General features: G+C 40.6%; 1 protein-coding gene across 1 annotated transcript in view; it reads right to left on the minus strand.

The window, feature by feature from the left end:
- CMTM4 (CKLF like MARVEL transmembrane domain containing 4) overlaps positions 1 to 14725 on the minus strand; it is a 33396-nt gene extending 18671 nt beyond the window's left edge. The window contains exon 1 of the mRNA XM_079988059.1: positions 14094 to 14725. Within this exon, the coding sequence (XP_079844185.1) occupies positions 14094 to 14279 (186 nt within the window). The 5' untranslated portion in view covers positions 14280 to 14725. The remainder of the gene's footprint in view (positions 1 to 14093) is intronic.
- Between the last annotated feature and the right edge of the window lie 5 nt (positions 14726 to 14730).

A 14730-nucleotide genomic window follows, 5' to 3' on the forward strand; every position in this document is an offset into this window, starting at 1 on the left:
ACATGCTCTTTACTGGAGTTTGGACTTGGAGTTTGGGAGTGTCCCAGCATGCTATAAGATAGATGAACACATCTCTGCCATTGCCCCCCATTTACCAGTAAAAGTCTCACTTTTCTGTCACCTGATAAATCATTGCCCTGGTTTTGTCTGTATTTTTGCCTTTTTAGAGAATCACAGGGCTGGAAGGGACAACAGAGGTCTTCTAGCCCAATTCCATTGCTATAGGCAGTCATCCAGCACTGCTTAAACATCTCAAATGAAGCAAATTCTCCCACCTTCCATCTGTTCTACTGTGAAGGTTCTTGTTACCACTAGGAATTTCTCCATAATTTTTGGCTGAAATTCCCTTTTCTGGTTATTTGAACCTGTAGGTTTGGGGTCCTACTCCATCCTTCAATCTCATTCCATCAGGCTGCCTTAGTGGGGGGGGGAGGCCAGTGCTTATTCCACCAGCTTTGCCAAAAGACCAGCTCCATCAGGCACCTCCTATCCCTGAACTCTTTCTTGCCAGTTGGTCATTATAAGAGCTACTATTTAAGGAACGATTCCTGAGTTTGTTTTCTTCTTCTTCCCTTGTGTGTAGTGGTTTTAGATTGCAAGCTTGTGGGCAGGGACTGCTTTGTTTTAAAAGATTGTAAGTAAGCCACTCTGGCTAATGAGTGGAGCAAAAATGCTGTAAATAAATAAGCAAGCGATCCCAGGACATTCTCCTACATGAGTGATATGCCAAATACAGGATTGTTGAAGAGTATCCCATCTTAATCTATACCACTAAATTCTACCCGAAAGAAACCAGACCCAGGGCAGAGTACCTGCACACATTAAAGGACAGAGAGGGAAGATAATGCAGAATTATTTATTTCAAGATAGCAAGAACAATATTTTTGCTTATTCCAACCATAGTAGAATAGACCTCGCAGTTCAGGTTCACATGAACATAGTAAACCTGAGAAATCTGCATCATGTTATTGCCAATACATGCTCCTGAAACATGGATGTAGTATAAGTTCCAAAACACAACCCCTGCATTACTCCAAATCCCTTCAAAGTACTGCAGCCAAAATAGTTTGCCCTAATATTTTGTCATACTGCAAAACAATGTTGCAGAACAAGTTTCTGCATTTAAAATGATAATGTAATCTTATTATTTAAAAAAGGGAAATTAACTAATGAAAGCTTCAATCCTATGCACACTCATTCAATTCAATAGGTTTTTTTCCCAGTAAACATGAAAAGGAACAGACTGGAAATGAATTGTTGCTGCACAAGATCTTCTTGGCAAATTGTCTATACTAATTATGACTGTCAGCATTTCAGAAAAATGAAGAGAATGCATTGCAATATGTATTCAACCTCAACAGAAGACTTCATAAGGAATAAAATTGCTACCACTACATTTTCTCTATTAAATATCAAATTTGCTGTGTTTTATTTTTTGATAAATCAAGCAACATGAGCACTAAAAATAGTTCCTTCAAGATTTTTAAAAGAAAGAAAATAGCTTTCCTGTTTATCTGAAGAAGCCCACAAAAAGACTTATTGTGTGGTTCAATCACATAATTACTTATGATTTCACAAAAACCACTGAATAGTGAACATTTTTCCTGCTTAAGAATACCCACAATATTTTTGTAAGAATATTACACTACTAGGATTTATTACTTAAACTAGTGGTACAGCATAAGTAGTCATATACAGCATAGATATAAGTAAAATGCTTTTACACCTCCTCAAAATACACCCAAAGACATTTTTAAAAACCTCACACATTCAAATTTAGATTTATTGCTTTCATTTAACTTGGCCAATTCAATAGTCTAAATCTAAATAGGCTTCATTCCTTGTAAAGCGGGTGCATTTCTCACATCTAACACAGCTGGCATAAATACAAATATTTCAGTAATATGGCTTCAGTGCATCCCTGCCTCTCCAAGAGGAAACTATCTTTCATCACAGCAAAAATATGATTAATTTTCCACCTGGCATCACTAGGGATGGATTTCCACATGTCCATAGGTGCCCTTTTTTTATTCTACCCGTGGAGTCCTCTGTCATGTACACAGGAATGCAAGAAAATGAGTCAATCCAATTAGTTCCTGTAATACATCAACAGATTCCTCACCCCTGACAAAAAGCACCTACATGCATTACGGAGAATTCCTTTTTACAACAAAAAACATGGCACAGTCCCACTTACTTTCAGTGGAAGCCTCACAACTGTTTTGTGATGCAATTGCAACATGTGAAATTGTACTAGAAAAAATGTTAAATATCTTTAGTGAGGCAAGCAAATCAAAGCCCAAAACATTCCAAAGGGCTGCCTGCCATATCAAACACTGTCATGCATGGCTGCTGTTTGATAGTGGGGAGGCAGGAATTAAATTACCGTATTTTTCGCTCTATAACATGCACCCGACCATAACACGCACGTAGTTTTTAGAGGAGGAAAATCCGTAGGCATGCCACCCGTAGGCATTCCCTCCATAACACGCACAGACATTTCCCCTTACTTTTTAGGAGGAAAAAAGTGAGTGTTATGGTGCAAAAAATACGGTAGTTACATGGGCATTGTTGTTGCTTTATTCTGACGAATATGCTTCTTCACTCTTGTGACTTTTAAGTTAAGATTTCTTAATAGTTCAATCATAAGTTGTCATACTTGATCTAGATTTGAATGTAAAGCTTAACTGATTATTCTAAAATGGAAAAGAGACGTTTCAAACTATTCCTCCCGGTCACTGGAGCGGGAGTAAAGGTAAAGATAAAGGGACCCTTGACCATTAGGTCCAGTCATGATCGACTCTGGGGTTGCGGCACTCATCTCACTTTATTGGCCGAGGGAGCCAGCATACAGCTTCTGGGTCATGAGGCCGGCATGACTAAGCCGCTTCTAGCGAACCAGAGCGGTGCACGGAAACGGCGTTTACCTTCCCGCTGGAGAGGTACCTATTTATCTACTTGCACTTTGAGGTGCTTTCGAACTGCTAGGTTGGCAGGAGCAGGGACCGAGCAACGGGAGCTCACCCCATCGCGGGGATTCAAACCACTGACCTTCTGATTGGAAGTCCAAAGTTCACTGTGGCTAGTTCCTTTAATGATAAGCCATAGTTTATTGTTACATCAGAAGGAAGTCACACAGACTAAAGAAGAAACTCAGCTATGTCCTTAGATTAAGAACTCTAACTTTATACAGGAGTCTTATTTTAAGATTTTTCTTAAGTAAATAACAAGTATTCAAATTACATTGCCAGAGAAGGAAAAGTATTTTAATGAGAAAATAATCAGGAGCACATTGTGACCTAAAAGGACCCCATTATACAAGAATTTTAACAGCTCAGATAAAAGTATTCACAATCCTAAGAATCCAGAGTTGTAATCTGATGGCCCCCTCAGATGCCATGCCTTAAAAGGCAAAATGGTCTAGACATACCAGAAAAACAGAATCTTACAACAAAAGCAAAAAAGATAAAAAATACTGGCCACAATACTAAGAGCACTCTCAGGTATACCAAAAATGCTGAATAGTTTCAAGCTTGCCCTGCCATTTCCTGTGCCAGCCCCAAACTCCGTTAAAAGCACTATGCGAAATAAATTAATAATAATGATAATTTGGCCAAAAGGTAAAACAGAAATTATCAGGCTTACTAGAGGTTTTGGTTTCTCCTTATGGAAAGGCACAAATATCAAGTGGATATCATGTTTCAATTACAATTTTTGTATCTAATACAAAGTCGAACATTGCTTTCTAATTATAGGTATAGATGTGGATCAGGGGCCAGGAAGTCCCTAAAACAATGAGGAGCCATTTCTAAAACTCAATACTGTCTTTGCATATTTAATGACTGCACCAGCACTTTGAATGAAATACAGTGCACGAAACTTCAACAATCAGTTTTTGCACTCATTAAATACTGAGCTTAAGTAAATACCAGAATTACTGTTTTAAAGAAATTTAATTTGAAAGAATAACTGATCAAGATGCGACTCCATACATGCTCCAGGAACATTTGTTTACAAATAAGTGCACTAGAAACAACAAGTCTCAAAATAAAACAAAAATGTTTTTTTGGACACAGTGTGTTATCTTTTAAGAGATAAACACCTGCAAACACACAAAAAACAACAACAACTGATGGTCCAGATTCCAAATGATTCAGCCTCAAGATGAACTGAGATACATCTCTGAGGTCCTTCTGGGTTTCGATCGTTCAGGAGCCAAAACGTTCGAGAACTAGGCTGTTTGAAAACTAAGGTATGACCGTAGTTGCACCCAGTAGTTTTGGAATGCCCTCCCGGCAGATGTCAAAGAGTTAAACAACTATGTAACTTTCTGTAGACATCTGAAGGCAGCCCTGTTTTGGGAAGCTTTTATGCTTTCCCCTCCTGTATTTTTGTTGGAAGCCACCCAGAATGGCTTGGGCAACCCAATCAGATGGGTGTGGTATAATAAGTAAACCATCATCAGTTATGGGGCTTTGCTTTCATTTCAATGTGCCTGATAAGACTGTCAACATTATAGCCTGATCCTTTGCATTCTTTTTTGGGAGTAAGTTTCCATGAGTTCAACCATGAATGGGGCTTAACGCTTAAGTAAGTATGTACAGGATTCCAACTTTAATATTTCAATGCAATATTTTAAAATGAAAAGTAGTTTGATTTAGTTGCTTTTTAAAACAAATTGTAAAATGGCAAGTCTTTTCGGACTAAAGGAAACACTTCTTGCTTTTGAACTACAACTATATGTTACTTCAGCATAGCAGAATCTGAGGAGTTTCTTCAAACTTAATAATCCAAAAATGGGGCAACAAAAAACAGCTTCCGCCTATATTAGGTTATGTGGGTGACGACTCTTTCCCTGTTCATTTTGATTTTAGAAAAGTTGACATTAGCAGGGGTCAGGTATACAGAGAAGTGAATTAAAGTGGCAGAGAAGGTGATAAAAGGAAGAAAGTGCACAAAATAAGAGAAAAATTAACAACTAAAACTGCTCAAAAGTTTGACCAACAATACATGAAATATTGGTTCACTTGTACTGGGAAAAAAATCGTATACCAACACCTCAATGAGCAATATATGGTGTGACATTAGTACTATTCACTAAAATATCAAAAGGGAAAATGCAGGGGATCCCAAGTACCTGGCTGGGGGTCTACAGTGGGTAAGGAATAACAACAACAAAAAAACTCTTATTTTCTCTCTTAGCTAGAAATCTATTGTATCTTTTAATTTCAAACTGAAGGAAGCCTTGTAAAAAGTTGTCTGCCTGGTTGACCATGGCAAGTAAAACACAATTAGAGGTGACAAGGCAAGGGATTTTTTTCAAGGTTGAATTGAATTTGGAGAGCTTATCTGCACAGCTAATCATTTTACTAGGAGTGACTGTTTTTCCATGTTTGACAACTGAGCTCCAGCAAATACGCTATCAAGCTAAGGCTAAGATCTAGCTTAAAATATTATCCACCAGAAAGCTACAGAAAGATAGCATGCCTGATTCTGCAACTGTATCCAAGAGTCTGTTTCAGAAGTGGGGGGGGGGGGAGTCAGTTTGAGGGTTGTATTCCCTTCTGTGTAACATTTTGGGGGGCTACATACCACTTCTAGATGGGACCAGAAGGTAAATTAGGTGGAGCAATGAATGTAAATGTTACCTTTGTAGTAGAATAGTTTCTACACACACACCCTCTATCCTCTCTCCCTGCAAGCATGAGTTGTTCAAGTTCAAGGACACATTCTAGAAATGCAAAAACTCTCAAGAAGGCATGAAGAGGGCCAAATGAAGTGTGGGGCCTAGGGCCAGGGAGGGTGGGGTACAAATGTATTATTATTAGGGGAAATTCCAAAAGCCAGATAGAGATGCTTGGAGGACAACATTCACCCACCAGGGCCTAATTTTCCCTACACCAGTCTATAACAAAAAAAGAAAATATGTATTTAGTTCATATCCTTCACTCAGATCTTCTCTGTGAAGCCCAAATCCGTAGCATTATATCCTATATCTTTCAGGACCTTTGCTGCTTTTATTATAGCAAAATACTCTTTCATTTTTGTAGCATATACTCTCAATCCCATGTTGTAGTTAATTGAGATCAAAAGGACAACACTTTTTCTTCCTGAAGGTTCTCAAAGTAATTAATTCTAGTAAGTTGTAAACATGTCCAAGAGGCACTACAGGATAATATGCTATAATTTGAAGATTCAGGTACTTAATTGCATAGTTACCAATCCACAGAAGCATCAAGTCTCAAAAGCTAAAGCAACAAATAGCCACATAAAGCTCAGTTCAACTGCTGACTGCACAATCTCATTCAAGTACAGGGCAAAAAACAATTAAAGGACAATTAAATAGGCTACAAAAATCCCTAAGTATGGCAAAAGTATGGCTAAGTATTGAGGGATAGCAAAATAATAGAAGGAACTGCACTAGGGCTACATGAAAGAAGTTAAATAAAGTAGACTTTGTTTAGATTATCTGAATAGATGCTTAAACCTTTTTCTCTTTCATATTATATTCCATTTGTTTTGGTGTTACCTTCCACTAACTTTTTATCTGTAATAGAATGAATAGGAATCATGAGAATAGATTGAATAGCAACCAAGTGAAGAAGCTGCTGTTTGTAGAAATTGAGTGAAATAGTGGAAGTGCTTGGGATGAAGATGCAACATTGGGACTCCAAAGAGGTTGCTGGGATGAGGAAAGCAGCCTAAAATCTTGTGGATTTCAGCCATATGAAGATATCTCCTTTAGATGCAGACATTCCAAAGCAGGAAGGGGAAACTGTAGCCCTCCAGATATTGTCAGACTCCAATTCCTATACACCTCAGTCTTCCCAGCCATCATAGTTAATCATAACTTGTGATGGGAACTGTACTCTAGTAGTATCTGGTGGGTCATAGGCTCATCAGTATTTTCCTAAAACACAAACTCAGAATGCAGAGAAAGCGTATTGAAACTACTTCTATTCTTCCTTGACTCTCACCCATTCCTTTCCCAAATGTCTCACTCATTAGAGCATGACATATACTATTTGACTCAATTGCACAGATCTCAGGTCAAACTAATAACTCAACCAGAAGTGGTTCTGTGCCAGCAACATCTAAACATCCTCTTTAACCCTTTGCTTACTGCAATATTGAGCCATAAATAAATAAATCCAAAGACCACAGTCATAATTGTACACTATGTCCCTTTCCCTAGTTTCAAGCAGCAAGAGTTCCCTTTAAGAAACACAGAGTCTGGGCTTGTGGAATGCAAACTTTAAAATCAAATCAATAAGAGGCTGAGAGGACTCCACCTATTTGAGGTTTAGAGATTGTCATTAACTTTGCACAACGAAAATACCTTGCCAGCCAAAATGCCTGGCTGCATGGCCTACACACATACAAAAGCAAGAAGTCGGGCAGAGAAAGAGAAAGCTTTGTGGCAAATTACTTCAACATGTTCAATATACCAGCAACAGTATTTTCTACCAGATAACCTGTAGCTAACAATTCAAAACAGGCACTCATGCTACAATCTATAGAACATGACATGCTTTAGGGAAGTAATGCACTACAGGAGATATTGATAAGTGCATTAAAATCCTGGACTGCTCAAATAATAGCTCTTGACTGTGGTTTGGACACACTCAGAACACTTCAGCAGCTTTTTCAAAGGACTTTTGAAAAACTACCTTCTACCCTTGGCTGAAACAAAGCCACACAAATGTGTTTCAAATTATGTCCCAAAAGTACACCCTTCCACTGGCTGGTTTATATATATATTTCATATTCCCTACAGTTTTGAAGCTTCCCGCCATAATGTTTTAGCCATCTGCCAATAACATGTCAGAAGGCCTCCAAAGCTGTAATAGTACTAACTATATCATATTTTTTTCCATTGGGTGAGGAGGCCTCTAGCAGATCTTTTCCAAAAAGATCACAAATTTCTAACAAAATGAAGGTATGAAAGATACAAATTTCCACTTGTTATTTCTTTAGCCACCCAAAACAAGTCCAAATGAATCCTAGAGAACACAGAAAACACTGATGACCGAGGCATGTACAACTTGTTGAGAACCCCTGCAACTAGAATATCTCCTAAACTTCCAGTATCAATCGTTTCATTTGCCTAGTAATCTTAAATCAAATGGTGTCAGTGAAGCCCAGTTAACACCCAGGGTATGCCCCGGATTAAGACACTAGACTGCAATTTAGCAGAAGATGCAGTTTTAATTTTAACCAGAACAAGGCAGCTTGCATGTTGCTTTTGACAACCAATAATTTGTTTCTGATACATTTGGAGATCACAGTAAGAGTCCCATTCTGCTCTAAAAATAATTTCATATTCTTCAATCACAAACCTTGCATTTCACAGCTCCAAAAGCAAGCTACACAGCCATGCATTTCACACAATTTGCATGGCTTCACAATGTGGAAAGATGTGCACAATGCACATCTGTCTGTGTTGTGAAGGGATAAGAAAAACAGGAGTTGGATTCATGGAAAAATGTTGAACTCAAGGAAATGGGTCATATGAACAGTCAGTGAGACACTGACGGAAAGCTATTGCATGAGGAATGATTCTCAACTGAGCCCTGGAAACCCCTATCTGATGGAATATTCACAAAGATCATTTCTATTTTCAACCACCAACTTGGTATGAAAAATAACATTATCTAACTGTCCCAGTTTGCACACAACATTAAGCCAAACCATGGCTAAGTTATCATTGTGTGAGCATGCAGGAACTCAGAGAAAACTGCAATGCTTCACTCTTCACCTTGTCCCACAACTGCTGCACTTCCCAGAGCTATCATTACATCCCAACACCAGCTTGTAGTTTATCTCCTGTAGATAAACCATTAATGGTAAGTCAAGAACAAAACTTGCTTTTTCTGGATCAAGACAAATCATGACCCTGGGTTCTGACAGAATTATTATTATTATCATTATTATTTATACCCTGCCCATCTGGCTCGGTTTCCCCAGCCACTCTGGGCAGCTTACGACACATATAAAACATAGTAAAATATCAAACATTAAAAACTTCCCGATATAGGGCTGATAAGCCAACCATGAAGCTCTCAATTAACATAGCAGCAGCAGAACCAGGGGAGGAGCAAGGTGGCCATGATTTTTCCTGTGGGTATCTGTATGCTCATTTGTTTATGTCTGCTCCGCTCCCTGATATAAATGAATATTTGGTATGAAGAGGCAAATTATGTAGAAAGGCAAGTTAAGCGTTACAGAATTAACCAAGTTCTGAATTGCCACTGAAACCTTTCTGGTCTTTTATGGTATAAAAGGAAGCTACTCCTTCCATTTCACATGCCCTGAAATTTTCATTGATTAATGCTTCTGACTGCCAAGTTTTCATGTTTTGCTCCTTAAATATAAGGGCTATAAACTTATTCTTTAAAATGGAAATGGAAATACTCAAAATTCTCCTCAGATAACTGCACACCATGGTCACAGTAAACTCTGAATGACGTCTCCATCAGTACCCATTTAAAAACATATATTTTTGTGGCATGCTGACACAATAGTTTCAGCAATCCCAATCTGTATTAATCTCACCTTTTGTTTGTGAACTCTCTGCCACTGGTCTGAGTTTAAATAAGATGTTAAGACATTTGTTTCACTGCCTTTGAAAACAGTTCAAAAACTGCAGCTCATACCAAATTTGGCAGCCAGTTTATTAACTGGGACCATGCTGTCTGAGCACATAAACACCAATTCTAGCTCAACTACACTTCCTGCAAATTTGTTTCTGAACCCAATTCAAAGTGCTGATTTGACCTATAAAGCCTTATAGAAATGTCTGAAGGGTGGCACTAAGAGGCTGGGTCTTTCCAATGGTAGCTTCCCTACTTATGGAAACACACCAACCTGTCATCTAAGAGGTTTCTCCAAACATACACAGATCCTAAAATTATTTTAAACGAATGGAAAAGTTAGCAGCACTTATAAAAAACCCAAAAAACTAGTAAACCAGGGAACCAAGGAAAAGGAAAATTGGGCCTTCAGCCATCCCGTATCTAAACAAGGAGTAAAATTATCTGGATCACACATGTATTTAAATACTACTCCAAATAAATTTATGCAGAATGCTTTTTTTTTTTTAACAGTAAAGACAAATTCACACAACTAGAGTCTCCCATTATCAGACCCTACACTATTCTAGGAATACAGATACAAATAAATTATATGGGTGTGGCTAATGATATGGTTCCTTCAAACATGAACCGTGTCCTAAGTGACCTTCCTATTCAGGATACATTTCAGTGACCATCCAGAATGCTTTTATGTCTCTTGCTAAAGCTAAACACAGTTCAAGCCCCACAACTGGAATAAGAATTCTGAGTATTAAAATATGCAAATTTATAGGGCCGTTTATACATTATCTGTCCCTATAAACAGCCTAACTGCAGCTTTTGTACCAGCTGAAACCTCTGGACCAGGCCCAAGGGTAGCTGCACAAATAGTGCATTGCTGTAATCAAGTCTTGAGGTTACCAATACATTAATCACGGTGGTCAAGCTATTCCAGTCCAATATTAGCTGGGGTTTGCTTATGAGCCATAACTCGTAAAATCACCATGATATGGTGTGCAATGGGAAGAGAAAGTACACAAACCCAAAGTTCCTGGATGATTATGCATGCAACACAAAACTATGGTTTACTGTCAGAACATTTTTTTTTTTTTTGCTCCTGTGATCTGTACTTCTGAGCTTGAAATGTAATTTTAAAAATAGCCTGTATTCCAGCAGCACATTGTTTAAACACACCGATAAGAACAGTGGCACCTAAGCAAAGCACACAAAGACAAGCAACACTAAGCCAGTCTAAATACCCTCTCTCACACACATATCCTTTTGCCAATTACATTTACATCAAGAGACACATGGAAGGTAGAATATGGACACAATGTTAGGATATAAATCTGAGGTGCCACTAAAAGGTTACAATTAGCAAAACACAAAATGGCACCAAGCCAGGAAAGCAGAAGCTAATGTTCACAAAAATAAACAATACTATAGCAGACTCAATACACAAGATTTTATTTTAAATATTTTATATCACTATTTTAAAAAATCAAAGCAGTTCACAACATAAAAACATACACTAAAACCATTTTTAAAAAATTAAAATATCAGAATTACTTTGTAAAAAGTCAGTAGAATTCAGTGTTAATGATTAGGATTAGGTGTGTTTTCAGGAAATGTCCAGAGCATGCTACTGTCATTGTTCCCAAATAATTTGGGGAGGAGCATCCCAGAGGAAAGGTACCACTACAGAGAAGGCCTGTTTCTGACAGGTGGCAATTTGCAGTTCATGGCACAGCTAACAAGGTGTCCCATGAAGATGCAATTGGTCTATACATGAGGAGGCAGTTCTGTACGTAACCTGTAACATTAATCACATTCTGTACTTTTCACATTTAATAATCATCTACCACAACTATTTTTATGACTCCCAACTTATACTATCATCTTTTATGCCAGAAAACAATGGGGGCCATCATAACTGATTCCAGCCACAGAAACATTTTGAAGTCACACTGCACTTGATCCACATGGCTTGTGATCGTGCAGATAGATCAACAATTGTCTGATCACAGGAAAGTACAAGTCGGCTACCTTGATTTCAACCCTTGCTAAATCAGCTGATCTTATCAATGCTATGATCTATCAGAACAAGGATACTGAGACTTTTTTATCACAAAGAGGCTACAATATGTCAGCTTGTGCTTTTTAAAACAATAGTTTCTCAAGAACATATTTAGTATGTAGAAGGCACTACCCTTTTCCCCTTTAGATTACAAACTTCTTTTGAACACCTACATACGAATCACCTGACCAGTATCTGGCAATGGTATTTAAAGGCAGAATTTTAAGCAAAGAAATATTCTACAAGTGTTTGCAAAATGTATGTAGATGGAAGTCAAATTAAATACCCCCCCAACAGCTGTAGCCATAAATGAAATTTTCCTGGTACTTCTAACTCCTCCAAATCAAAAGGCCACAGAAACATGAAGATAAAATTATTTTAATGGTGCAGTTCTGTGCAACTTACATGAGAGTTTTACTGAACTGGTACTTAATTCTGAGTAAGCATACATAAGACATATTGTGGCACAAGTCTTTATAGATCAAAAGACTACTAAGTAGATTAGTGATGGGAAAACTCTGACCTTCCAGATATTGTTGAACTACAACTCCCATCATTTATAAGCATTGGCTATGCTGGGTTGCACTGACAGGACAACAACATGTGGAGGGCCACAAGTTCCCTATCCCAGAAGTAGACTGGGTGCATGTCACACTTCAAAGACTAAGAAGATGACAGGAATCATTGGGTCAAGATGAGAAATCAGACTGTGCAAATATATCCACCCAACACACCCTAGAAAAACAGGAAAGGGTAAGAAGATGGAACAGGTGACCTTCTAACATCTAACTGCTATTTTTTCATCCAGTCACAAATGGTGACCTTGAAAGATTACATAAATCATCACCTATCATCTAACTGCTTGCTCCCTTTCCCTCCCTAATTCAAATTCTTGCCCAACAGGATAAACTCTGGAAGGAATGGTGGTACCATTGCAGAAAAGATGGGGAAATATGTATCCTTCCCAAAAAAGAAAAAACTTAAGTAACAGTCAGAAGAATAGAAAGGGAAAGGCCAGTGTTACCTTACTGAGAATCAATACATAGTTGTGAAATTTGCCTTACATTTAAATCAGACATTTTCAAAGAGGGATGATTGGGGAAATATAGAATGCTGCATTTATTTTAAATGTAACCCATCCTTCCTCTCAAAAGGGGTCAGACAGGTTTACTTCTCTAAATCTAAGTCTGGTAGCAGTTGACAAAAGAAGCCTTAAGGAGCACCTTAAAGCATTATCCTCAGTTGCCAGAGGTGGCGCTGTGGGTTAAAGCCTCAGCGCCTAGGGCTTGCCGATCGAAAGGTCGGCGGTTCGAATCCCTGCGGCGGGGTGCGCTCCCGCTGCTCGGTCCCAGCGCCTGCCAACCTAGCAGTTCGAAAGCACCTCCGGGTGCAAGTAGATAAATAGGGACCGCTTACCAGCGGGAAGGTAAACGGCGTTTCCGTGTGCGGCTCTGGCTCGCCAGATGTGGCTTTGTCACGCTGGCCACGTGACCCGGAAGTGTCTCCGGACAGCGCTGGTCCCTGGCCTCTTAAGTGAGATGGGCGCACAACCCCAGAGTCTGTCAAGACTGGCCCGTACGGGCAGGGGTACCTTTACCTTTACCTTTACCAACTGGATAACACATCATGCATCTGGAAAAAAAGTGTGTGCTAGTCTATGAAAGCTTCTGCCACAATGAATCTGTTACATCTTTTAAAAAGTTATATCTATAATCTGCCTGCTGAAACAGAAATCCCACTGAGCTCAATGCAGTTCAACCCTGGGAAACTGGATATAAGATTGCAGCCTTAAGGTACCCCAGGTTTCTCTCCTTTTTTGTTGGCATCTGCCTAATACATTATTCATTTCAGCTATTTTTATCCCCCATCCTCCAGCAACAAATATGGCTAACAAGTTCAGCTAAGAAACCCAGAGAGTGTCCACCACCTTAAAAAAAAAAAAAAGATTTTAACAACCACCTTAGGAGGTAGATCAAGCTGACTGGCCCCAAGGTCACCCAGGGAGCTTCAGTCCTGATTTGGCCCTCTGTAACTACTACTACTACTATTACACTCGCAGCTAACCCTGTGGTATTTGGCTGGAGTGGTAACAGCACATCTGGAGCCTCCAAGCCCATTCTCTAAATATGGGAATCCGCGAGAGTCTCTCTGAGAGAATCTTTTGGGTTGAAAAAACAAGCCTTCTCCACTGGAGGGGGGCGGGGGTGGGAACAGCAATCGCCATGCTATGTGGCCATGGCTCAAAAAAGAAGGAGGGCAACCCACACAGGAGGGCGATATTAAACCCAAAAACTCTCGTGTGTGCGTGTACGTGTGTACGTACACACGCGGACACACACGTTAACCGCCGTGACGATAATAATTAGAAACAGCGATAAGGAAAGGCGAGGGCCCCCCCCCAGACTGCAAACGACTCCCCCCCCCCCTCGCGGCTCGGTACCCACCACCTGGGCGATCTTGAGCCTTCCGAAGGTGCCCCTCAAGTAATCGGGGTCGCAGCGGAGGCCGCGCAGCCCGTGGCCGTGACTGACGGGCTCGGTGGTGGGCTGGTAGGGGCTGCTGGCGCCCGAGATCATGGAGGTGCTCGACGCTTCCCCGTCGAAGCCCTCCAGGTCCTCGGCGCGCCTCATGTCGCGGTTGCTGCTGCTGCCTCCGCCGCCGCCCTCCTCCTCCTCCTCCTGCGCCTGGGGTGGGGTCGGGGCCGCCTGGGAACTTCGGCTGGCAGAGGAAAAGAGGAAGGGGAAGGTCTCCTCCTGGCTTCAGGCGGCGGGCGGGGAGGGCGAGGACAACAACAACGGCGGTGGCGGCGGCGGCGGCGACAACGCCGAGGAAGCGGGAGGCATGTTGGGTCGCCGCCGCCGAGGCTGCCGAAGCGAAGCGGACCGCCCTGCCCTGCCCGCTTCGATCCCGTCCGCCGCGGGCGTCTCCCCTCCCCTCAGGCCGGCCTTCCGCCTCGGGAGCCCGCCCCACAGCGGGCAGCGTCGCCTGGGTCTTCGCTTCCCGCCTCTCTCACGAGGTGAAGCTGCAGTTGCGGCCACCAGAGACGACGACGCCGTTCCCGCTGCCTGCCTGCCTGCCTGC

The sequence above is a fragment of the Podarcis cretensis genome (genome assembly GCF_951804945.1).
Source record: "Podarcis cretensis genome assembly, chromosome: 8".
In the NCBI taxonomy this organism is placed as follows: Eukaryota; Metazoa; Chordata; class Lepidosauria; order Squamata; family Lacertidae; genus Podarcis; species Podarcis cretensis.